Source organism: Pseudorasbora parva, chromosome 13 (assembly GCF_024679245.1).
Source record: "Pseudorasbora parva isolate DD20220531a chromosome 13, ASM2467924v1, whole genome shotgun sequence".
Taxonomy (NCBI): domain Eukaryota; kingdom Metazoa; phylum Chordata; class Actinopteri; order Cypriniformes; family Gobionidae; genus Pseudorasbora; species Pseudorasbora parva.
In genome coordinates, this window is record NC_090184.1 from 30512127 (window position 1) to 30539406 (window position 27280).

Consider the following 27280-nt stretch of genomic DNA (forward strand, 5'->3'; position numbering starts at 1 on the left):
ATATAAATGAGAACGAATCGTTCACCTAAAAGATTCATTCAGAATCACTGAATCCATTCAAGAACGGAAAAAAACTCGCGCATGCGCACTCGTCTTAGTTGTCAAACGGTGGTTATGGAGATGAACGTAGGCAACTGCTATACTTGGGTAAACGTATTTGAAATTTCTTCTCTCAAATAGTGAATATTAGGAGCGCCCTAACAATTAATTATTCTGAGCTGTATCTGGTTAAAGAGTGTGATAAAGATCCTTATTTTTTTTGAAAGAGTTGTAACCGTGATGTTACTGTGATTAGCTAACGTTAGATGGCACGCTAACGCTAAATACTTTAAATAACAATCATTGTTATTATTAAAGTCCCTCATAATATGCAGCACACCTAGAAAACACAATGAAAATGCAATATTTAAGTGTAGACTACTAACTTAATATTACAGTGTTACAACAACAGGTATTTCAATATTTTCTAGCACAAAAGTGTATTTTCTAGCTACACGTGTTAAAAATAGCTATACATTTCATTAATGTTGTCTAATTAATAGTCAATTTTATAAGCGTTATCTTTATGTGATGTTTTTTTTTTTCTCAGCCCAAAGGTAGTTTGATTCTAGAGATAATTATTTAATCTAAGCTCCCTGTTGAAAAATCCAGCATAAACCAGCATGAGTTCCATGGTGGTCGAGGCTGGATTATGCTGATGTAGTAGTGTTTTAGCCTATGGTTTTAGCTGATCCACCACCTCTTCCACATTCCATGCTGAAGACCAGCAAACCAGCATCCAGCAATGCTGGATTTTTCAGCAGGGATTACATCTAAATGACACATTCCTCCAGTGTAAAGGAATGTTACCACAGTCCACACTACAGTTTTTATTTTACTCTTTCTTTTGTTTTGAGTGCTGGGTGTTATTTCAAAGTATCAGAAATGTTTTTTGATATTAAACATCATGTTTTGTTCTTATAATATCGCCATTAGAGCTCAGGAACAGGATGCCTCATAAGATAGGCTTCACTGTGATCAGCTGGTCTGGTCATGAAGGAAACTACAGTGCCAAAAAGCTGATGGTGCATGCGCCCACCGTCACTGGCTGGAGATCCACCAGGTTAATGCATTTTATATGTTATGTATGGATATATTTTATATTTGCATCTACTTGGAATTAGTATCAAAGACAAACTATTAAAGTAGGATAATTAATTTTGATTCATTAGAACTATCAAGGCTATTTAATAGCTGATAATAATTAATTTATTAGCTGTTTTGTCATCAAAGATGACAAAATATTACAGTTCTGAAATGCTCTTTAAAGAATATTTTATTTTAAGTTGTAATTATTGTGTATAGGTTCTGTCCATTCCCTCAGGAAATCATTCTGCAATTGGTTGAAAGATGTCGCATAAGGAAACTCCAGCTGCTGGCCCATCAATACCTGATCCCATCTAAGATCGAGTTCCACATTGGAGATAGACTGCCAGAGTCCAGCTCGCATCAGCAGGCTCATGTTCTCCATAGATTGGGGTGAGAAAAGATTTAAACATGTTCTGGTTCTGTTCTGGTCACTATCAAAGTATAATGTGATCAATAAGACTGTGTTGAATGTGCTGTGTTGTTCAGGTATGTGTCTCTGTCTGACAACGAGAAGACTGGTTTCAGAGCCAGAGAGCTGAAGTCGGTTCATGTTGATGCTGTTGGGTCTTACCTGAAGCTCACATTTCACAGAAACCATGTAAATCAATACAACAACTACAATCAGGTACAAACAGATTCATGTGGGGGATTAGAGTAGATTGGTTTATTGTAATTATATTATATCAGTCACATTTTTCCTTGAATTCTAGGTTGCTTTGGTGGCTCTAAATATTTTGGGTGACCCTGTGGATGGAAATGACATTGGGACATCAGTAAGTAACTGTTTTTTTATGGAATTGTTCTCTTCACATCCCCCAGGTGGCGATGGATTACTGTTAAGTACGTTTCTCTCTGATTTAGCTCGGACCAATCGTTTTAGCTGGGAATGTTTCAAATACAATGATTTTAAAATTTTATCTTTTCCTCATAAAGCTACACAACCAAACAAATTCAACATATGCACCAGAGACAAATGTTGTGAATGGTTCCTTAATGTTACAGTACATGGTACAAATGTTCTCACGACTCATAAACTCACAATAGGGGCTATTTTCAGAAACATTAATAATATCAAATCACCTATATAAATGTGTATTAAATTTGTATATTACATTTTCATTTATATATTATAATTCAATTTTAAATTAATCAGCTTTACCTAAATAATTAGTAATAATAATTTATAATAATAAGTTTGCTGATGTGTATCAAAAATATAACATGTTTTGTTTATTGGTATACTTGATTCTGATTGGTCAATCGCGCATTCCAGCGGTAGTTTATTTCCAGATAACACCCGCTCATACGGGTACTACGAGTTATCTTGACCGGTACTACTTCTATGCTTAACGCTGGCGCCATCTTGTGGCTTAAACAGCCGTGGGTTACAATGGAAGACTTCAAGGCAGGTTTCCTTTATAACATTTTTAATATAGATATTTTTCTTACACAAACGCATCGATTCGAATCAGAAGGCGCTATTAACCCATCGGAGTCGTGTGGAGCACGTTATTTGATGGACAGCTTCATTTTTTATGTACACCCAGCCGGTTGTTATCGCAGAATAAACCCCTTCAGAGTGATGCAAGACCCCTCTGCATTACATTATCCCTTACATATTCTTCAAAATATCTTTTGTTATTCAGCAGAAGACAAAAAATCATGGTCTTCTGCTGAAAGGCTATTTTCAAGAATGTCAGTAAACTAACAGTTGACGGTCCGTATTGACTTCCATAGTTTATGGAACTGTTTAGTTACCCATAAAGAAATTCATACACATTTAGAACAACTTGAGGATGAGTAAATGGCTAAACTATCTCTTTAACTAAGTAATGATTTGTGTTTTGGTTGTTGATTTGGATTAATGAAATTCCTCGTTTTGCAGTTACAAACCAATTTGCTGTCATTTCAGTTCCAATTAAAATGCCTCATGCTGTGGCTTATTCAATTTAAATTCTAACCTGTGAATTGAAAGAGACACAATTATTAGATACAGGTTTTGGTTTTGCCTAACCTTAATTTGGCTGCTTCATTATAACATACCAACCACTAAATGGAGCTGTGTTAATCTTAATACTTTTACGACATTTTTTTTTTGTGACTTATGATTTAAATATTAATTTCACATTTAAATAATCTTACATCATTGGCACCTGATGAGCATGTCTGTGTATGCGTGTGTTGTGGCTCTTGAGCAGGTCTAATGGGTTGTGCTCAGTGTTGGAATGTGAATCTGTGTAATATGAGTCTGAGCTCCATAAGCAGATCTTCGAATCAGATCACTCATCAATATCTCTCTCTCAGCCTTCCCCCACCTCCTATTCACTCACTCCTGCTCCCCCTTCTTTCTTTCTCATGCTCTCTTTCTCCTCTTTCTCTCACCTTGTCTCCCCCCCCTCCTTTTTTCCTCTATGACTTCCTCCCTCTCTCGTCCTCTCCCACCTTGCTAACAATCTCTGCATTGTTAATCTCTAATCCCTCTCTCTCTCTGTCCAGGCTGGAGTCTTATTGTGTTATCCAGGGCTCTGGTGATAATACGCTTTGGTTCACAGGCAGAAATCAAGATTTTTAACCTTTGTTTGTTGGAAAGATAATAATAGTCCAAAGACATTGCATGTAGCACAGGATGTGATGTGCTATTTTTAGGGTATTACATTCAGAATTTACTTGTGTAAGTGAAATGTACGTTAACACACTATTGGTAAATGTTTGGCGTCTGTTAATTTTTATTTTATTAAAGATGTCTCATTTGCTCACCAAGGCTGCATTTATTTGGTCAATAACAGTACTTATTGACTTATTGAATTTGAAATTACTTTTTTTCTGGTTTAATATAGTATATATTTATTTTTGTATCATTTGATGGCAAAACGGAGCAACATTACTTCATTTTTCAGTGTCACATGATCCTTCAGAAATTATTCTAATATGCTGATTTGGTGCTCAAGAAACATTTCTTACGATTATATTCTTATGCTGTTTATTATTGTTTTTTTAATAAAGCATTTTTTTCTTCTTTCTGTTCCCTTTTTTTGTCCTAGCTAAGCAGAGATCAGCTGATTGATCAATATCTAAACAGCAGTCAAAACAACTCAGCCCTGGATGGCACATATACGGGGTAAAAACTGAAGTTGAACTGCATTACATCAAATTTGTGCATGCAGTCCTTTGTCTTTCTCTTCTGTTTACTCTTGTTATCTTGCAGGCTCTCAAGTTATAAATGTGAATCTATCTCGCCCCTTGATGACTTGGCGTTTGACATGTATCAGGACCCTGAGGTGGCAAATATAATTCGGATGCTGGACCAGAAAAAACAGGACATGGTTCGGGAGGAAAGATTTGATCTGGCCAAAAAACTTAAACAAGCTATTGCAGACCTGCAAAAGGTTATTAGGTTTGCCTTCTTTATCTGACATATCTTGCATGTGTAGTTTAATAATATGATACACACTGAAGATGTGAACCTGGAGTTTAGAGGGTTGAAATGCATCCAGGTGTATCTCAGGAGAGCAGGGTATTGCGCTGATTTAGCCACATGTTAATTATAGCCTGAGAGTAGTAATTGGACAAAATAAATGGGTTCTATCGACAACCTAACTTTTCTTTTTTATATATATTTTTCTCTTTTTCTGTTTAGGTGGGTGAACGTTTGGGCCGGTATGATGTGGAGAAACACAGTGCCATAGAACGAGAGGACTATGACATAGCCAAGCAGAAAAAGGAACAAATGGAGGCTTACAGGCTAACAGTCTACCAGCAGCTGGAGCTCCACAGTCTGCTGGACATCAGTCAAGTAAACATCCATCCAATCACATATACAGTACTGTTCAAAGGTTTTGGTTTAGTCAGTCTTTCAGTACGAAAATTAATACTTCATTTCAGTAAGGATGCATTAAATTGATCAAAGTGTCAGTAAAGACATTTACCTTGTAACAAAATATATATATATTTTTTTAAATAAATAATTTTCATCAAAAAATCATCACAAAAATGTGTCATGGTTTCAACAAAAATAATAAGCAGCATACTTCTTCGAGTATGGCCATGTATTATGTCAAAATGGGTGGAATTCCTTGTATGGGCAGGAAAGAGCGCATGCCATAGCAAGAGTGAGAGTGCGGCCATCATTATTCTGCAAGTGTGTTTGTTTGATCCCAGTCACAAGTCAAAACTGCGTTCAAAGTCTGTTTTGGCAATCAGCACGTAAGTGCATATAATGTAAACAACACAAACGTATAGTGAATCCAAAGTTATCTGGGGAGGGATAATGCCAGGAGTGTGTGTGTGTGTGTGTGTGTGTGTGTGTTCGTCTGTCTTTTTAGATCCACCCACTGCACTCCACGAGTTTGGCTGTTTTCGGAAAGAGTCAGTACAGCATATCTGTCTTTTATAAATCTAATAAAACTAAACTACTACTACTTTTTTGAGATATGAAGGATGCAGTGCTACTCTGTAGGTACTCAGGATTAACATGAGATTGGCAGAAATATTGTGTTACCCCCTTTAAAATAAAAAGTTATTTTAAATTGTATTCATATTTCCCAATATTACTGTTTGACTGTGGATTTGATCAAATAAACACATGCATGGTGAGCATAAGAGACTACTTTCAAAAACAAACTTGTGACCCTAAACTTGAAACGGAAGTGTATATCCGTTCATCTATTTTCCATCTGTCCACCCATCCATCACACTCAGCACCTCAGAAGTCAATTCCATACTTCTCAGAAGTCAACTTCCATCCTTCCATATTGCTGTATATCTCTCTTATCTATTTCTTTTTCTGCATTGAATGCATGAATAATGTAACTCTTGTTTTGTGAGGGCCCCCAGCTCCTGTGAGATTAGTACTCTGATATGGCAGTTTCCCTGCTGAATGGTGATTGTGCTGGTTTTCCTGATATCAGGTGCTTGCTTCTTACTCGTCTGAGGCCAGGAGACATACTTATACAGCAGACAATGAATGACTTGGAAAGTCATAGAGCACTCTGTTTATGTGTCTGTGTCTTCCATTTCATGCTGACTTTAACTGAGCCTGTATTCCGACAGACCATTATCTGTTCTGTTTGATTGCTTTTTCAAACAATCAATGTCTGAATGTTTATTAATGTCTGAAATAATTATTTTGATAAGTAGCTTGGCTTGTATGAATTCTGATTAAAATGAAAATAATATATACTTTTTTTTCCCAGATCCACAGAATTTCTGAGCTTTCTAACTCTGAATTTCCCTCTCCACGTGCTGAGACAAAGAAACATATGTCTCATCCACTGGACTCACCCACTAAGAGGAGACAGGGACAGCATGTGAAGGAGACAAATGAGCAGGACATTTCAAAACCAGCTAGCCCCAAACATACAGTCGGCCCAACTCCCCTCACTCCTCCTCACGCTTCAAAGATTGATGTAAGTTTTATTGTAAACTGATTAAATAGCCATAAGAGAGAATTATAGTTTGATCTGCGTGCTGATTTAATGTGTTACATATGTGTCCTGTTTTTCCCCATTCATTAATATATCTTTCCTCAAATACTAGTTTCATGGAGAATTTCTGCTATAATCTTAAATCAGATTTATCTGCCTTAATGAAATGCTGCTTCTCTTTTTTCCACCAGTATAGCTCCTCTTCACCAGTGTCATAATTCAGCTCCATCTTTACTAACACAAGGCTCTTTGTAGATTTATTATCTGAGCATGTGTGTGGCTTAATGTGGTTAACGGTTTGCGTTTGCTGCAGAGTTTTATGTTTCAACATTTAATTAAAGGGTTTAAAGGTGGAGTGTGGTATTTCTGTGCTACTAGCATAGTATTGTCCCTACCCCTGCCAGAAATTGAAAAATATCTAGGTGTGTTTGCAAAATACTGGAAAACATGCCTCCTGATTCACTTTGCAAACCTCTTATTTCACATTGCATTAGCACTCTGTTACATGTATACACTAGCATTCAAAAGTTGGGGACATTAGTTATTTTGTTTAGCATGCATTAAATTGAAAAGTGACAATAAAAACATTGATAGTGTTACAAAAAGATTTCTCACTGTTCTTTTGAACTATTCATCAAAGAATTCTGAAAAAATGATCAAGGTTTCTACAAACACATTAAGCCACACAACTCTTTTGATCATTGATAAATAAAAAAATGTTAATTGAGCACCTAATCATGTAACACTAAAAATTGACATTTACAATTAAATGTGCACTATGTAGTATTTTTGCAGTAAAATATCCAAAAACCACTAGGCAAGTGTTATATATTTTGTTCAGTTGAGTACTTTCAATATCCCAAATGTTTCCAACTATTTGTAAATTGTGAGAAAATTGCTATTTTAACCAAGGACCCGGGACGTCTGAGCATAGCGTCTGAGGGAGTCGCCTGTCAATTGCGTCATATCTGCGTTACCCTCGGTTTCTGGTTTTATTTGGCAGAGACGTTTTACTCTTAGCAGGGTGCAACAAGTGTCACAGAAGTCGGTGAGCGAACACACAAAGTAACGTCATAACATACTTTTCAACACACTCAAATGTATCTAATATTATAAACAGAGCTGCGTTACCTCATACGCATACCTGAAAAGCGGAAATAGCGCCGGCGACTGTGTCCCGTCATAATAAAAGTCCTGCTGCTCGCAAGGTGTGTGTTGTACATCTCATTAACAATCGCTCCAGCGGCCTTGCTCAGCTCCACAACACTCGTCCCTGCTCTGCTTCATACTACAGTAACGTTAATAACGGCATCCATCAACATGATTTCTGTCATGAGTCCTATTTCGATTCTTTTCCATCAGCTGTGAGGGGAAGACCACATGTCCCAAGATTCTGAGCTCAGACCTTTGTTTTGAATAGGCGCAACAGAAAAGTTGTAAAGAACAGGGGTTTTTAAACTTTATGATGCCAAGGACCCCCAAATATGACAAACCTTTTATTAGGTACCCCCTTCCTAAAATTCAATCCAAGTGTGACATTATAAACACAACATATTGTTTCCATACATAAATTGGCTATACTCAGTGTTAAACCTAAAGAACAACATTTTTCAGTGACTAATAATTTGTATAAGCAACTTTCACAATAAATGTATTTAAGCAGCTTATGTATTGCATTAAGAATACTGCTTTACAACCCCAGTGAGCGAGATAAAGGGGACTATAGAACAACTCACTAAAGATACAAAGCAAAAATACACAATTCTAGAAAGTATACGGCAAGAAATGAAACATTTAGAGCTAAAATAGTTTGAATGTTTGGTAGACTTTAACCATTTTTGCTTGTTTTGGACCCAGTTTGAAAACCCCTGACTTAGCAATTGTTTTTTTTTTTATCCAAAGTGACTTGCAAATAAGGAGAGCAACTGAAGCAGTCAGTCCAACAAGAGCTGAAACAAGTCTCAGTTAGTCTAGCACAGTACACCGTTTTTTTTTTTGTTTTTTTTTACCTTTATCACTGCATGATCTCAACTGGGCTTTTAGTTTTACTGATAGGAAATTATTGGATTTAGATTTGTCATGAAAGAAAGTACTAAAATATTTGTTGTACTTGTTATTTTTGGCATTTCATTCCATTCTTAACAGTGAGCCAAACATTTTCCTATTATATGTTTGTGTTTTCATAGATCAGCTCCCTTCCTTATGATGAGAGGCCTCTACCTGCTTTTAAGAAGAGGTTGAGTGATCAACCAGTCAGCGAGCTCGACGAGATGTCCCCTCTGACAGACACAAGCACCCCACATAGCCCTGGGTCCTCAGGACAACCAGAACTGCTCACAGAGAAAGCTCAGAGAGAGGCCAGTCTGCCCATCGAGATCTATGGAGACTGTCTGGTAAGAATCAGAATTAACTTTATTCGACAAGTGTCAGAAACACACAAGGAATTTGCTTTGGTTTCAGGAGCTCTGGGTACTTCCATCCATACATAGATACATATATAACACAGTAGGATAGAAAGAACATTTAAACAACTTAGATTAAGATAATATAGCTTCAAACTGGTTGATTTGCTGAATGATTCTTTTGAAAATTGTACTGATCTAATTCTCAACCTTAAGTCAAATTGGTTTGGAATAACATGAGGTTAATTAAATGGCAGGGTGAATTATTCCTTTAAGTATTTAACATCTTGCTGAGATGTCCATCTATAACTGTTGTTTACAGTCTCACAGAATTGGGCAAACTATATGACAAAGGTCAAAAGGTCAGCTGGTGTATTCCGTTTGTGAGCTGTTTCTGGAATGTGATCCTCATTTTCTCATTCTTTCTAAGGTGGCAGGGGCCTATTCAAAGACGTGGTCTTACAGGGAGGATGCTTTGCTGACAGTCTACAAGAAACTAATGGAGGTTCCACCCGGTACTCCAAAAGCAGAACTACGGAGCATGATGAGAGCAGCTGTATTTCTCTGCAAGAAAGCGCTCACAGATAAAGTGTCATCTGTACGAAAACTCTCACTCTTATCTTTATTTGACCCTTTTCTCCGATTTTATCGCCCTCTTATTTTGTTTCTCAGCCTCTCCTTCTCTCATTCTTTCTCTCACCCTCTCATTCTAATTTCTCTCATGTTCCCTTCTTTTCAGTCTCATTTCAGGCCAAAGACAGAACGGCACCATCAGCACTACTGATAGTCGTGACTGTTTAACAGGTGTCATGTTCTGTCTAGTATTGTGGATTATCTGTAGTGACACAGGCAACAAATGTAGTATAAAGCTGGGCTTGTCTCTTCCAAGAGTGAACTGTGATAGAGCCGTTTTTCTGCTAATGCCGGGTATGAGCGAGAGGAGATGAGCCACTTGTAAAATGGTAGATTTGGGTTAATCGTAATGCTCAATATGGCAGCTATAGGAATGGGAGTTCCTTACAGTTAAACAAGACACATAAAATATGAAATATTTTTTACTTTAAGCAGCCAAAAAAAAAAAAAAAAAGATTTTATGACTGGTTTTAATAGATATGCATGGACTTAACAGCTAAATATCATGGGCACTAAAACATATATTTTAAAATTTAATCAAAAATAAATAAATAATCATAATTATAATCAGTGATTAAAATAAATATTGCATCCTGTATATGAAGCTGTTTTAAAAATGTAGTTTTCCTTTTTAGTTTTTGCACTGACTTCAGGCTCAGTGATCATGAATGGGTTTTGAACAATTTGGTATGAGTGGAGTGCATTGAGTTTAACATGTTGATTAATGAATGTTGGAACTTTTTTTTGCATGCAAAAGTTTGCTCTCTGGTCTAGGCATTGGGCATTCTCAAAGCACATGCATGTTTGCGGTTGTGATGTGACAGCTGTGTTTTATCGTGCTGCCAGCCCTTGAATAAATCACTCACAGTAAAAGTCGCGGCCTTTCAGGGTTTCATTCTAAACTGTTTTAAATGGTTGTACTGAGAGTCTGAACAATGTGCCCACTGCTGGATACATTCCAGTGACCCTCTCCCCGTGGTTATTCAGTTAAACTAACACAGCACAGCATTTAACTGTGTGCTTTAGCTGACCTGTTGACGCTACTTTGCACCATATGTTGTTGTTAAGGTCTCAGGTGGTTTCTTGCGTGGCCTCTGTGTTATGGCACCTTAACTGAAATTCTGAGGAAAAATGGTTCCAGGTGGTTCTAAAATTAAACATGCAATGTTATTAAATACATTTCAGAATGTAATATTCCAGAAAAATGGGGGTTAGATGATCATTTGAAATGGGTATACAGAAGATCTTAAATAAAGTTGTTTAGAATCACCATAGAATCTCTTAAATGGGTGGTTCCGTGTTTTTTCTAGGCTTGGTTGTGTTTATGGGGCGCAATATAACATGTCTTAATACTTCTTTTTTTTTTAAAGCCGTATTTTATTCCACACCGCTGTCTCCACTGTCCTTTAAATGGCTTGTTTGCTTCTTGCTTCTATGAAGCCCATCCCTCCGAAAAAAGCAATGGTCTTAGATTGGTTAGATGGCCAAATGTAGTTTCATGTATTTTTATTGGCTGAAGTGCCAAGCACACTAGCACAGGTTGCGGGAAATACTACGCCCCTTACCATTATGGGCAGAAATCACATCTGCGGTGACTAGCAAGTGTTTATGAAGTCACCAACCCGGGAAGAAGCTTGTTGTAGTCCAAACCAGCCGTTTTTGTAGGCAATAAACGGCCATAACTTTAAAAGACAATATCTCCTTTGCATTGAACTTTCAGCGCTGTAACTTTGCAGATACTTTTTATGCTCACAACATTACACACTAACTAAAGTTAAAAAAGTGAAATCGCATGCAACCACCGCTTTAAACTCTAATTAAATGGGAAACCTGATGAAATAAGTTACAGAATATAATATGAAATGTGACAATGCTGGATATAAACCCTGCATGTGAATTTTAGTATGTAAAATATAATAACAAATGTCTTTGTTTGTGTCGCATTTTAGGTATTTCTTGCATCTCTGAATCTGCTTCGAATGATTCTGAGTGAGTTTATTCCAAACCATCAACTGGGCAAATCTGAGATCAGTCATTGCATGGATCAGACTTTGAATAATCTACTCTCTAGGGCCGGAGACTCAACCCTGAGACTCAGAACCCTAGCTGTCACCTTCATACAGGTCAGTAGAGACTTTTGAAATACTTTAACTGGAATCTGTAGTGAAGTGACTTCTTCAGCTATTCAGGTCATTGGTTGTGATAAGGTAAAATTCCACAGGAAAAAAGAACAACTGTACTTGTGAGAATTCTCATAGATGATTAGGAGTGAATACTGGCTGATGGAATGACATACACTGTCTGGTGGCTTTGTGAAATGTACTCAGCTGTACACTGATTTTCTGTAAGCAAGAATGGAGATCTTGTCTTTTACCATAACCCTGCTGTGACACTTCCTCATTTCAATGAATTTTATAAACATCGCTGGCAACAAAATGTCTTCAAAGACTCCAATAGAGAGTTTTATGGCTTTCCATCCACGTTTATTATCTTGCCAAAATCATATTTTAGCAGGTGTAGCTACACATTTAAAATTGAATTTGTGTAAAATGGAACAACAAATATTTAAATACTGAAATCAGTAATGCAAAAAAATGTTTTCGAGAATGGAAATAGTTTATTTCTGACAGTTGCAAAAAGTTGCAACTGCATAACCAAATTATGGTTCACTTTTGAATATAAAAAAACTTTAGTCATATTAGTCATATTCAATTACACATTTTGTCATGCATACTTGGACACACATGACTGAATTATGCAAATTGTATCTGCTGTATCTCCATTTTAACTGCGCATGTAAATGTAATGGGCATATTATTGTTTTGCCTCTTACATAACCAGTATTACAGCCACTGTGTATAATTTTTAGCAGATTGTATATAAGAAGTATGGTGTACATGCCAAGCTGGCGCTACAGAATGTTTTCCAGGTAGATCGACTTGTTCTTCAGGTAAAGATCATGTGAGCCAATGCTCAACTACTTTGTCTCGTCACAGTCATTATGTTCTATTCGATAAGAATTGGGATGTTTTGTTTTAATCATTTTACCTTTTTGTTGTTCATTGAAATAAATTCCGCAATTCATATAGCATTAAAATAAAACAGTGTTTAAAGTGACAAAATATTTCTTGTTTGGAAATTGTTTGGTTTCTTCTTTTTTGGCCAAAAACAATTATTTCTTTTTTGTGTTCTCATGACCACAATTAATGTTATATCTCTCTCTTAAAAAATACTTTGGTCACATCTTTTAATCATCTTTCAAACAATCATGCAGTAACTAAACCATGTAGAAGTACTAGCTCTTCGAGTTGTCTGGCAATGAAACGAACCACATGCTTAGAGCTTAGACTCATATTTTGGAGAGTGTTTGGAGAGAGAGAGACACTGATTTGTGTTGTTGTTGATAGACAGGTCTTTCTGCTAGCATTGTGTGGGAAAACTTGTACTTCTACACAATATAAATAAAGGCATGTGTGACTCATGCTTCTGAATGCTGGAAAAAGTATGTCAAAGTCCACCCCTTATAATGAATAATTTAAAACTCGGATACCATCTAGAATATTATAAATCGTACAATCCAACATTGTCAAATCAATCATTACTGATAAAAGTTCATGAAATGTCCTTGAAGGGATAGTTCACCAAAAAATGAAAACTAGGTGTATATGCCATTCTTCTTTCAGACGAATGGCTTGAATTGTCCATAGAACTGCATATATCCATTAAAAAACTGCTCCACACGGCTCCAGGGGGTTAATAAAGGCCCTCTGAAGCAAATCGATTCATTTGTGTAAGAAAAATATCCATATTTAACACTTTACAAAAAACTGTACTTTTGCTGACTGTTGTACGCACGTTCATGAGACTGGCGTTCCAGCGTAGGACACATGCATAGCGTAAGTTCCGGTGACGAATTTGGAATCGCAGAGGATAAAGCAAAACAAAACTTGGGGTACGTCTCAATCAGCTCCCTGGTTCAGTAGTCAGGGTACTGATCAGGGAATTAGTCAATGGGCTGAATCCCTGATCAGTGCCCTGACTACTGAACTAGGGAGCTGATTGAGACGCACCCTTGGTTATCGTGAGAACTAGCATATTTCCACTGGAGTGTCCTACGTTATACGCTGGAATAGCACCAGTCTCTCATGAGTGCACGTTATGCAGTTAACAGAAGTTATATTACAGTTTGTAAAGTTTTAAATATATATATATATTTTTTTTCACAAACGCTTCGCTTCAGAAGGCCTTTATTAACCCCCCGGAGCTGTGTGGATTACTTTTATAATGGATGGATGCACTTTTTTGGGCTTCAAATTTTATTCACTGCTATTATAATGCTTGAATTTGCCAGGACATTTTTAAAGGGTTAGTTCACCCAAAAATCTAAATGTTAGGTTTATCTGCTTACCCCCAGGGCATGGTATTGTGTTATTTTTTTTAATCTCATATCAGACGAATCTTATCTAGTATTCCCAATGCCATTAGTCAGGTCAAACATATACATAAATGCATCTTTCGACCAATCCACACCATCCGCACAGATATATATATATATATGCTCAGTTACTGGGATTTTCACACACAACCATTTCCAGGGTTTTACAAAGAATGGTGTGAAAAGGGTAAAACATCTAGTATTCGGCAGTCCTGTGGGCAACAATGCCTTGTTGATGCTAGGGGAGAGGAGAATGGGCCGACTGATTCAAGCTGATAGAAGAGCAAGTTTGACTGAAATAGCCACTCATTACAACCGAGGTATGCAGCAAAGCATTTGTGAAGCCACAACACGCACAACCTTGAGGCGGATGGGCTACAACAGCAGAAGGCCCCCATCGCGTACCACTCATCTCCACTACAAATAGAAAAAGAGGCTACAATTTGCACAAGCTCACCAAAATTGGACAGTTGAAGACTGGAAAAATGTTGCCTGGTCTGATGAGTCTCGACTTCTGTTAAGACATTCCCATGGTAGAGTCAGAATTTGGCGTAAACAGAATGAGAACATGGATCCATCATGCCTTGTTACCACTGTGCAGGCTGCTGGTGGTGGTGGTGTAATGGTGTGGGGAATGTTTTCTTGGCACACTTTAGGCTCCTTAGTGCCACCTGGGCATTGTTTAAATGCCACAGCCTACCTAAGCATTGTTTCTGACCATGTCCATCCCTTTATGACCAGCATGTACCCATCCTCTGATGGCTTCTTCCAGCAGGATAATGCACCATTTCACAAAGTTCAAATCATTTTTAAATTGGTTTCTTGAACATGACAATGAGATCACTGTACTAAAATGGCCCCCACAGTCACCAGATCTCAACCCAATAGAGCATCTTTGGGATGTGGTGGAACGGGAGCTTCGTGCCCTGGATGTGCATCCCACAAATCTCCATCAACTGCAAGATGCTATCCTATCAATATGGGCAAACATTTCTAAAGAATGCTTTCAGCACCTTGAATCAATGCCATGTAGAATTTTCTGAAGGGGAAAGGGGGTCAAACACAGTAGTATGGTGTTCCTAATAATCCTTTAGGTGAGTGTATAAAGTAATGGCATTGAGAATACTAGATGAGATTCGTCTTATATGAGGTTAAAAAAAATCGCAATTTCTTGCAAAAACGATCGTTTCATGTCTTAAGACATCAATGTGTCACTATGAGGCAAAGGGTTTAATATGGATTTGTATATCTGTGAGTTTTTTACTCTCATAATGACCGTCATGGAAATAAACCCCATTGACATGCATTATACGAGCAACGGTTAGAGTTAAAAATCTTAATTTGTGTTCTACTAAAGAAACAAACACAACTACATCTTGGATGCCCTGGGGGTAAGCAGAGAGACATAACATTACAATCATGGGCTAATTTTCCTTTTTGTTTCATAAACTATTTTCATAAACTATCCCTTTACCATTCTTAAAATGTCAACCTCAACCATCTAACTATAAATAACACATTATTATTGCAGTCTCTCTTGGCAATACTTATTAGTAAATGTCCTGAAAAATATATTTTTAGGGTGTCTGATGTGACATGAGCAACAGTAGCCATTGGCAGCAAAGTATGCGTGTGCCTGACTTTGGAGTTTAGCGAAGTGTATTTTCTCATTGTGGATTACTCATTTGCGTTCGTTCTGCAGCCCACTAATAACATTAGAGCAACCAGCAGTAGAAACACTTGAAACCAAGTGTACATGAACCTAGTGACCTTTAGCTATAAAATTACTTAAAATACAATGTTTTATATACAGATATTTAAGAAATGTTTTACTAGCAATATGCAATATCGTTTTCGAGGATAATTGTGTTTAAAGCTAACTTTTGGGTGTTTTTTTGTGTGCAGGAAATGGCTTTATTTAAGGAGGTGAGAGCTCTACAGATGGTTCCTTTGGAGCTTGTCAAGCCCATGCAGAGCAGTGTACCCGCTAGACTGGCACTGAGCAGACTGGAACTGTTGGAGAAGCTTCTAGAACAGCTGGGCACCAAGAACTCTGGCTTCACCCTCGACAACGTCATGCGGGTACTGGCCCAACTTCCCCTCTTTCTGAGGACATGATCTCACTGGGTGTCAACCCAATGTCCCTTTACTCAATTAAGCTGTGCGCTTAAGGATTAAAGCTGTAGCTTTAAAAAAATCTACTTTAAAGTAGTAGCTTAAAAACTGCAAGTGGCAAGTTAGATTTATTGACCACATTATACATAAATGATTATGTGCTAGTCTGAAACCACACACACCAACTGGCCAGAAGTGCCAGTTGTGGTAGTTGGGTTAATGTACAAACTTTGATTTAGCCTCTAAGATCACACAAATATTTGATCTTATGGCCAAAATATCACACATTTTTCCTTTCTGTTTGGATCTGAGGGTTGATTTCATTCTCACAGCTATCATTAAGATTCTTCAGGGTTTCATTAGGCTGAAACAAAGTGGCCTTTGTATGGTAGGGTGGGTGTATTCTACCCTATGTAATGTCTGTTACGGACAAGGGCTGTTTTGACAGTCAGTTGCATATCCATGGCATAGTTTATGAGAGTCATCCAAGCACTTTCTTATTCTCACTCTGCCCCAGCATTTAGTTATAGAAAGGTGTTAAAAGTGTTTTACCTGTTCAAATTGCATTTGTTTCTGAGAGAGAGCGTTTTCTCTTTACATTGCTTTTATTTTGGGACCTGTGCAGCCTAAAGTATATTTGCAATGCAAACTTTAGGCACTACTGCAACAAAGGCTGTGAAATTTCACAAGGATCTGCAGTGTGCACTGTGAGGTTTGTGTCTGTTTTCCAGCTGGGCGTTGTTGTATTAAAACAAAAGCTACTGATTTTCTGTCATCTTGAAAATGCGCCTAGGTGCTAGTCTTTATATCGGTCAGAATTTTAATATTGTTGCATCCCTATAATAGAATTTATGGACTGGATAATAAAGGAGTAATTTAATTATCTCATCATTCCCTCATGTTGTTTCAAACCTGTATGACTTCATTTCTTTTATAAAGGCTGTTATAAGACTTGGAATATAACACATGAGCCGTATGGACCACTTGTGGATTTAAAAAAAAAGACCTTTTTGGAGCTCAATAGATAATGGTCACTGTATGCTTTTGTTGTAATTCGTACAGTTTTGGAACACCCTGAAGAGTAGTAAAAGATGATTTTTCTTTAAGAGATACCATTTAAAAAAACCCGCCAACGAATCAGCTCCCAAATGTCTTTTTAAATATTTATGGGACCTGTCTGTTAGTTTGGCCCTTTTCATTGGTGATCTCCCACAAAATGGGTTGCTGTTGGTTACACACAGGGATGGCTGCTAAATGCCTCCTGCCTGCTGGTTTCCTGGGAGATGAGACGGGCTTCAGGGCACAGCAGAGAGGCGATTGAGTTTCCTTTAATTAAAATGAGAGATCCAGAGCCTGGGAGCACATGAATGGGATCTGTGTATGGAAAAGTGGGGTGGAGAAAAAAGTGAGAGACAAATGTTTTTAATATAATAAACTGGAGTTCATATACAGCCTTTGTTTCACACATTGTAAAACGGATATTGAATATTAAATATATTAATACATGTTTAATTGTATTTTTCAGTATGAAAAAGTTGGTTGTTTGCTATTATACTAGTCATACAATAATATTCAAAACGTTTGGTTTTAGGGCCTAAAAAGTTATTTTTTTTGTTTATTTATTTTTTGTAACAACGTGAAAGTCTTTTACGCTCACTTTTGATACATTTTACACATTCTTGCTAAATAAAAGTATCAATTTCTTTAAACTAACAAACATTCTTACTGACCCCAAACTTTTCAAAGGTAGCGTATGTAATCTACAATCACTTCGTTATATTTAAATGAATTATTAAATGAATATATTTGTGTTCGTAACTGAACATATGTTGTGTTAGTTTCTGGCAGGTGGATTAGAGCACAGCGCTGCCTCAGTGCGGGAACTCGCTGTAAGAGTCGTCCAGGCTATGTACCGTCTTCACGGTAAAGCAGTTATGAATTATCTTCCACCTGACAACAACAGCACACGTAAAAACGTCCTCTACAAGAACCTTTTCGACTCGCTCACCAAGTTAGATGGAAACAACATCGATATGCAGGTAAAACCGGTCTGGAGAGCATTATCAGCCTTGAGTTTCATCATTTAAAAGCTTGAAATGTTTGTACGTGGATTGCTGCATTCCATTTAAAGAGTCTCTCTCCCTCTCTCTCTCTCTCTCTGTCTTCAGAAGCCAAAAGAATTCTCAGAACGGGAAGATGGTGAGAGAGAGAAAGAGGAAATCAGGAGCTTGCAGGAGCAGCTTGCAGTGCTGAAGGAGATCAGTGTAGGTTGAATGGTCAGAGGTGGCCTATTTCCTCTGTTTTGTTTTTAATGCTTTCACACAAAATGGCCTCTTTTAGACCTGGCATTAAAGGTGAAGTATGTAAGATTTTGTTTTATGTTAAAATACATTCTCTTAACCTAGTTTATTGTTCATTGACTACTATTCGAATGGCATTCATTGGTTTATTGCCCCCAAAAATGTAAACTTTGAGCCCCTCATGCACAATCAAAACATTGAGAGCAGTTTGTTAAGATCTGTCAGTCTCTTTCCAGCTCAATATATTTCAAATAGGCTTGGGGTTTGGGGTGTGAGAAGACTTTCAGCTTTGGGTTACAGAAGTGCAAGCCAAAATGAACATGCCAAATGATTGAAACAGGGATAGGTGCAAGTCGTAGTGGGTGTGCTGAAAGGTAGGAGCATGTCAGAAGTTACAAATTGCTACAAAAGAAACTGACCCCTACCCCTTACTCATACAGCTTTTGTAACCAATCATAATGACCCTTCCGCACACTCCCCTACCATTTGCTACGCCCATCATTCGAACCTGCAGATTCCCACACTTGCGAATTGGCCATTATGATGCGACACGCTACAATGGCTGCTTCAGTACCGTAGTAGAGCATCATCATGCGCTCGTTCAGAAAGACAAATGCACCAGTTTATAATATTTACTTGCACCTGGTGCAGACACATTGTATGGATTTATTATTAGCAAGACGGATGCTTGTGTTGCTCTAGACCATTGCTTACTGAGTGTTAGCTTAGAGTGTTAGCTTTCTCTTTTGCTTACTCATGACACACAACAACACAGCTAATATAATGGACCTTTCAATGAAAAAGTAGCTTGCTTTTACCTGTTGAGTCATGCCTTCACAAACACATATAAGAGCTGTATTTGTGTATTTGAGTTAGGGTATGCACAGCTTGCAAAAGTTTAAAAATATACTCCTTGGTTTTTTTTTATTCCACTAGGTGCAACTAGTGTCGCAGAAGCTACATACTTCACCTTTAACGTGTTCATATCTGGAAGTTCTTTAGTTGGATTGTATGTGCACCTGGACTGAATGGCTGGAGGGTCTGGAGTACAATGAGCCTATTTGGCCATCAGATGTACAAATAGATAAATTCATAAATTAAACATGTGTATATGTGTTTTAGGAGAAAGGAAAAGACAACACCAAAGTACCTGAGAAAAAAACTGTGAAGGCAGCCAAAACAGGTGTGTGTAAACTGGTGTATATGTGTCTTTATGATCTGTCTTAGTATAGATCAATAATTGCAGCAAACACTGCAAAAAATCATGCACAAACTAGTCTTTCCACCATCCAGCTATCAAGAAAATGTTGATACCATCTTGATTTTGCAGATCAGCAAAATAACAGCAGAAATGTGTCACTACGATGAACATTGAGGTTCAGACCATTATGGTCTGTTTGAATATTCGACTCTGATCAGGTAGAATGTGTGCAATAAAATTGTTTAATGCGCATGTAGCTAAAATCACAAATAAAAGTCAGTTTTATCAACGCTCTATATAAAAGCACAGTTTTTTAAGCGCACACACACACACACACACACACACACACACACACACACACACACACACACACACACACACACACACACACACACACACACATGTCACTTTGAGATTGTGCTGCACACACAGAAACATTCAGGAGCGTAGAAACCTCAACACTGATATCGCTGATTCAGTATAATTATTTTTACTTTACAGAGTTGTTATTGTTACTAGCTAAAACTATTAAAAATGTGTTAATTAATATACAGCTGAAATAAAATAATAAACCTTAAAATGCACTGTCGAAATGTTGGCAGCTAGCTTTGACCCCTAACTGAAGTAAAAGATGAAGTAATAAAATAATATAAAATAATAATAATAAATAAAGCACATAACAAAATTGCAAAAACCAAAATCGAAGTGAAAAATAAAAATATAAGAATAAATGCTAATTCAAAATATTACTAAAATTCTATAATAGTATATTAATAATACTAAACTAACACATGTACATCACTGCAAACCTAAAACAGTAAAGTGTTTCTTTAAAACAGCATCGTGAGCTAAGTTGATCATAGAGACCATTGGTGGCAAACTATCTATTTAGGCCTATGATGCTTTTAAGAAGCAGAAGGTGAAGGTTAGATATGTTCCTTTGTTTCAGCAGGTGTTAAGAAGGATAACCAGTCCGTCCCTGTTGACGTGAAAGACAGCCAATCATCTGCAGCTAACTACTTAGACAAGTAAGCACCTCTTGTCACTTCTTTGGTGATTCTCAACTGAGTGTGAAATATCAATTTACACAGAGTGTCTGGTTTTGTAGCACTCATCTGCAAATGTCAAGTCTGTTTTGTATAGTTATTATAAATGTACTAATGTAATCTCACCAAGACATCTGGAAAATGATAGCATAATGTGCAGTGCTAACAGGCTTTTATTTAATCAGTTTGTCTTTGTACTGCTGGGAAAAAGTCTTCATAGCATGGTGAGTGAGAAATTAAATATCAGAGTTGATGCGGGTGCTGTTTTATGTCTAGTCTGTGTATTTTCTGTGGGGAGAGAGATGTGTCATTCACCGAGGATGGACTCGACCTGCACTACTGGAAACACTGCCCGATGTTGCAACGCTGCCTTCAGTGCAGACAGGTACGCACACACACACACGTTTGTTTTTGTGAAATGTGGGGACATTCTATAGGCGTAATGGTGTTTATACAGTTCAACAGTATTTTCTATCCTCCTACACTGCCCCTGCCCCTAAACCTACCCATCACAGGAAACATTCTGCATTTTTACTTTCTGAAAAAATCTCATCCTGTATGATTTATAAACATTTTGAAAAATGGGGACATGGGTAATGTCCTCATATTTCAGCCTCTCCTTGTAATTGCTATGTCATACCCATGTCATTATACACATTTGTGTCCTGATATTTCACAAAAACAAGCACGCACACACACATTCCAAAATATAACTGCTTCTCACTGTCCAGAGTGTGTTAATGTAGTATGTTTGTGTGTTTGTTAGGTAGTGGAGATTGCGAGCCTGACAGAGCACTTGCTTACAGAGTGTGAGCGAAGGGCAGATTTCACCCAGTGTCCTCTCTGCTCCGAAGCCTTCACCCGAGATAAGCTTACTGAGCATGCGCAGAGCACTGATTGCAATCGTGAGTCCTTTGTGTGGATGCACAGTGTTTTTACTTCATTCTCATCAAGAAACCAGTGCTTTAACAAATGTGTCAGGGTCTAAAATTAACATTTGTCAGGTGAATTAATGTAATGGCCATACACATTTCTTACTGGCCATGGAACTTCATTTTTGTGTTTTTATAAAATATATATAGAGAGATTTTGTCCCTATGACAATATAATATTTATCTGTTGTTTTCCTTGAATATTGTGATAAACAGTCATACTGGATACTTGATTCTTCTTCTCCTCGCTTGTCAAACACAGACATGCTGTATTTTCCTCATATTTTCTTTTTGGCAGCTTAGCGCGAGTAATGTGTGTCAGGACTTGCTTTAGAAAAAAATCATTCAATTTGTCTGGCTATCTATCACCAGACCGAGCTAAATTTAAAATTGAACATTGGTCTGGGGAGTCTGCTCTGTATGTTCCACTGCACAAGAGGCGTGATAAACGGGCATTATTTAAATGACTCCGTATGCAATTGGATAGTCCTTCAACCAATCAGTTCTCCATAAGAGGCGTGATTAACAGGCAACGACCCATCGTTTCTCTATCTGCCATCATGTTAAACCCACCTATAGCGTGCTAGGTGGATAAGGTAGTCTGTGGTTGGTTTCCGCAAAAGTGTACCAGAAGCAGTAGAAATGAATGTACAGGTTTCCAGACTGAGTTGCTGGGCGAAATCAAATCGCCGGCAGATAAGTCTAGCATTCTACTCAAGTGAAAGAAGATTCAAACTTTGTATCATCTTTCAGTTTCTAAATAGTCACAGAACAACTGGCGAGTTCCTGCACCTTATTTACTTGCATTTGGTGCTTGACAAGTGTTTTTTGCTCCTTGTGTAACAATCTAATTATGCATAAAAATATAGATAAACATTCACCCTATCATCAGATCTATTGCTCCATATACAGTTCACATTTTCACATGACATCACAATGTCTCTAGGAATTTAAAGCTGGCATTACCTTTCAGAACTGCAGATTTACACGGCCATTCAAAGGTTTTTGATCTGTACGATTTTTTAATTTTTTAGAAGAAGTCTCTTATGCTCACCAAGGTAAATCTGCAGTGTGTTTTCAAGCAATGTCGTCTTTTTATTGTAAGCTGTAAATGTTTTTTTTTGGACAGCCTTATTTTTACTGTTTTGGTTCCTGGTCATGGATTTATTCTTTTTCTTTTTTGTCAGCACCAGCTTCTGGAGAAAATTGTAATCACTGTCCTCTCTGCCATGAAAACTTCGCCTCAGGGGAGGAGGTGAGATCACACGCAAACACACCCACTAAGTGCTACCCTACATCATCGACTAGTTTTTTTGTTGTCATTATTTGTTAAGACTAAATAACTCTCTTATTACTTTCAAAAAATTATTTAAACAACAGGGTTCTTACAGTCAAGCAAAATCTAGAAATATCAGGCAATATGCAAATGTGTAAAAAGTCATTTCAAGATCTGGAAAATGAATAAAACATGGAAAATGAATGGAAATGAATGGAAATGAATAAAACCATTAACAGGAAATATTTCATATATTCAGTGTGTGTGTGTGTGTGTGTGTGTGTGTGTATACATACATACATACATGCATGCATACATACATATACATAAACTTTTGAACAGAAAGATGTGTACTTTTTTATTTTGTTTAATGAAGCTAGAAGTTACAGAAGATAATTACATCCCAGAAGACAAAATAAGTACAATTTACACTGGTCTTCACGCCCTTGATGCATCGATTTTCCTTCTGGAGGATCAGTGAATGTTTGCACCTTTTGTAATAGTTGTGTTTGAGTCCCTTAATTGACCTCAGTGTAAAAAATTATCAATGCTGGAGAGGGCTCAAATATGCACAAGATTCTGGAAAACAACAGAATTTGTGGGACCTGGAGGATTTTTCTGAAGATCATTTGGCAGTTTAACTTCTCAGGACAAACAAGGGACTCAACAACAACCATCACAGAGCAAAAAAACCTGTTATGAATCCTCCGGGTAATGAATTTTACGAATAAAACATATGTGAACTTTTGAACGGGGTCATTTTTATAAATTCAGCAATTTTTTTTAAATATAATTTTCAGGACAGTACTATATATAAAATTATGTGCATTTGTATGTTAAATATAATTAACATTTTGCAGATTTTGCAAGGTGTATAAACTGTTGACCACATTGTATATTGTGTGTGTGTGTATATATATATATATATATATATATATATATATATATATATATATATATATATATATATATATATAATATACACAACCGTGCATGTCTTGTGTGTGTGCAGGCCTGGAAGTCTCACCTCATGGGACCTGGGGGTTGTAAACAGAATTCACGGAGGAGATTGGTACAGCAGAGCACTCTCTCACACGCACAAGGTGATCATTCATCTCCTTAAGCCTCAGTGAGACCTTTACAATCCCACACTGTCCCCTACAAGCCCCTACTACCCCATATTGCTTCATAAATCACCTATAGATGCCCCAAGTGGCCTCCACCATGCCCCAACCTTCCCATGTGCACTGCTTCAGAACAAGCATTTTATTTTGTTCTCTTCAAATGAAATGCGGTGTTTACTTTAGCTAAACTCTATGTAAAATCCCACAGTTCCTCAATAACTAATGTATTCGGGTATTTTTGTGTTGCAATTCTCTTTCTTTTTGCCCTCAGGAAAGACAGTCAGCACGGGTGTAGCCAGGACAACAATGCTCATTTCCGAGTCCAAGGCTCAAGGGCAGAGCAGAGGCAGTCGCATCCCTGCTCCTGCCTCCAGAAACAAGACACAGCACCAGAATTCCTCCAGGCAAGGCATCTACCCTCCGACTACAACAGGCGTGACACATGTTAAGTCTAGTAGCATTGCTGGAATAATCTAATGTGTGATTTATTGCAAAACACCTCAATCTACTTCATATCTAGACTCATATAATGCATTATTGCACTCTTATTGCTGTACTGATTTAGGAATATTCCTATAAGACACAAATAACAATCAGCATAATTTTTCTGAGCAAACGCTATATCAGTGACTCCTCGTATAAATTTGCCCAAAACTGAATGTATAAAATCTGAAATATGCGTTGATGGCTTGTGAACAAATTGATAGGAGAAACAGGTTTATGAGCAGGTGTGTTCTGCTCCGTTTACCTTTTCAGGTTACTCACCTGGATTTTTTTGTGATCTGTTTGAGAATTTTATTCTTGTATGCTGTTTTATACTTGTTTGTTTAGTGTGTGTTTTATGCAAATATTTTGTGATTGTAGCACTTTGATATTTAATGATGTTTAAAGCATTACTAGTGTGATAGCCAAAAGTGAAAAGTAGCCTTTGAAAAAATAATAATCGTATACTGTCCAAGTGATTTTGACTTTGGAAAGATTTTTATTGGATTGGATTCAAATCATGCTGTAACATTTTTTTGCGGCACTAGCTTTGAAACATTTAGTTTAAAAAACAAACAAAAATGTAATTTTTCTGGAAAAAGGCAGAGGCTAATTCAATTCCCAGAACGGCTTTGTTGCTTTTCAGTGAATCATGAAATAGAGCATATGTCGATTGTGCCAATACATGAGACTAAAGAGCATTGCTATTTGTTGACAATGATATGTTTGCTTCAGTTTCAGTATTATAATAGCTCTTTGGTGTGGTAAATCCCAGGATATGATCTGCATCAAACTATTCTGAATTTATTGCGTTAACGTAAATTATTCGGTCCAGTCATGCTTATAAAACAATCGAGACAAAATATACAGAACAATGAAACGGTCTGAGTGGAATAGGCTGATTCTGTGCATGAAAATAAGCCATAATGTCCCTTTTAATAGTATTAGCATATAGTGAAGACTGAAGAAAAGTATGCAGTCAGAATTGTCCTATAGTCAAGGGACTTCAGGTATGAATTTTTAAAGGTACAACCGCAAAAGATGTTTCTTTTTAAGAATGTTTTCTGGTGTCATGTCTGATATAATGCAGTGTCTAGCTCCTACCATCACTTCTGAGACATGCATTATATAACTGACATACATCAGCTCCTGCAGACATGTTTTACTCATGTATAGAAGCATTAATGAGATGTCTAATATTTAAATATCAACTATTTATAAGTCAACCCAAGCAATTATTCCAGAGTAGAGAAAGACTAAAAGTTCCTAAAGTGATAATTTATTTGCACAGATGACCCAAATAGTATTAATTTTGAAATCAAAAGTCTGACTATTTATACTATAAATGGATAATATATAGATTATAATGGTAGAATATCAATGGATATGTTTTGTGTAATTGATTTTAGTCATGGTACCAGAGTTAAAGGGATAGTTCACCCAAAAATATAAATTCTCTCACCCTCATGTTGTTCCAGACCTGTTTGAGTTTCTTTCTTCTGCTGAACACAAAAGAAAATATTTTGAAGAATGTTTGTAACAAAGCAGATAGAACATGTATTTTTTCTTTCTATGGTAGTGTATGGTTGTTCTATCTGCTTGGTTACAAATATTTTTCAAAATATCTTCTTTTGTGTTCAGCAGAAAAAAGAAACTCGTACAGGTTTGGAACAACATGAGGGTGAGTAATGATGACTGAATTTTCATTTCTGGGTGAACTATCTCTTTAAGAAGCACAGCAGACTTTTTTGTCTTTCATAGCAAACTGATTCCAGTGAGCAAATAAAACACTAATGTGTACTGTCAGTTCTTAAAGGGTTAGTTCACCCCAAAATGAAATTGATGTCATTAATGACTCACCCTAATGTCGTTCCTCACCTGTAAGACCTCCGTTCATCTTCAGAACACAGTTTAAGATATTTTATATTTAGTCCGAGAGCATATGGAAGTGTATGCACACTATACTGTCCATGTCCAGAAAGGGAATAAAAACATCATCAAAGTAGTCCATATGTGACATCAGTTGTTTAATTAGAATCTCTTGAAGCATCGAAAATACATTTTGGTCCAAAAATAACAAAAACTACGACTTTATTCAGCATTCTTCTCTTCCCTTGTTTGTGTTCAAACCTCAAATAAAGATTTAAACGGTCATGAATCAGCAGACTGATTCATGATTTGGGTCGCGTGTCAAACTGCTGAAATCACGTGACATTGGCAATCCGAATCATGAATCAATCTGCTGATTCATGACTGTTTGATTCTTTATTTGAGGATTGAAAACAAACCCTGAAGCGAAGACAATAAAGTCGTAGTTTTTGTTATTTTTGGACCAAAATGTATTTTCGATGCTTCAAGAGATTTTAATTAACCAACTGATGTCACATATGGACTACTTTGATGATGTTTTTGTTCCCTTTCTGGACATGGACAGTATAGTGTGCATAGACTGCATTTGCTCTGGGACTAAAATATAAAATATCTTAAATGTGTTCCGAAGATGAACGGAGGTCTAACGGGTGAGACACAACATTAGGGTGAGTCGTTAATGACATCAATTTCATTTTTGGTTAAAATAACCCTTTAAGGACGTGACCACGTATTTACCAGCTTTATAGCTTCATTTTCAACTTCATAGCTTTAATGTTGTCTGTACAGTCTGCAGTTAGACATGCAACAAGAGACACATTTTGAAGATATTACAAAACAATAGTTTGTAGATTTATACTGCTAATTTTAAGTGTAATATTGTGACCATATGGAAATTCCCTTTTCATATTTT

At 37.0% G+C, this 27280-nt stretch overlaps 1 protein-coding gene across 1 annotated transcript; it reads left to right on the forward strand.

The window, feature by feature from the left end:
• Positions 1-119: 119 nt before the first annotated feature.
• On the forward strand, positions 120-26002 carry cep104 (centrosomal protein 104). Its single transcript, XM_067413896.1, is given in 23 exon segments — positions 120-147; positions 976-1102; positions 1345-1518; positions 1615-1753; positions 1839-1901; positions 4170-4246; positions 4334-4514; positions 4766-4921; positions 6321-6533; positions 8738-8944; positions 9384-9551; positions 11536-11709; positions 15927-16103; positions 17975-18175; positions 18305-18400; positions 19559-19619; positions 20587-20665; positions 20960-21068; positions 21450-21588; positions 22803-22870; positions 23904-23994; positions 24287-24411; positions 24413-26002. Coding segments are annotated over 22 exon segments (2853 nt in total). The 5' UTR covers positions 120-147; positions 976-989; the 3' UTR covers positions 24455-26002.
• The last annotated feature ends 1278 nt before the right edge of the window (positions 26003-27280 follow it).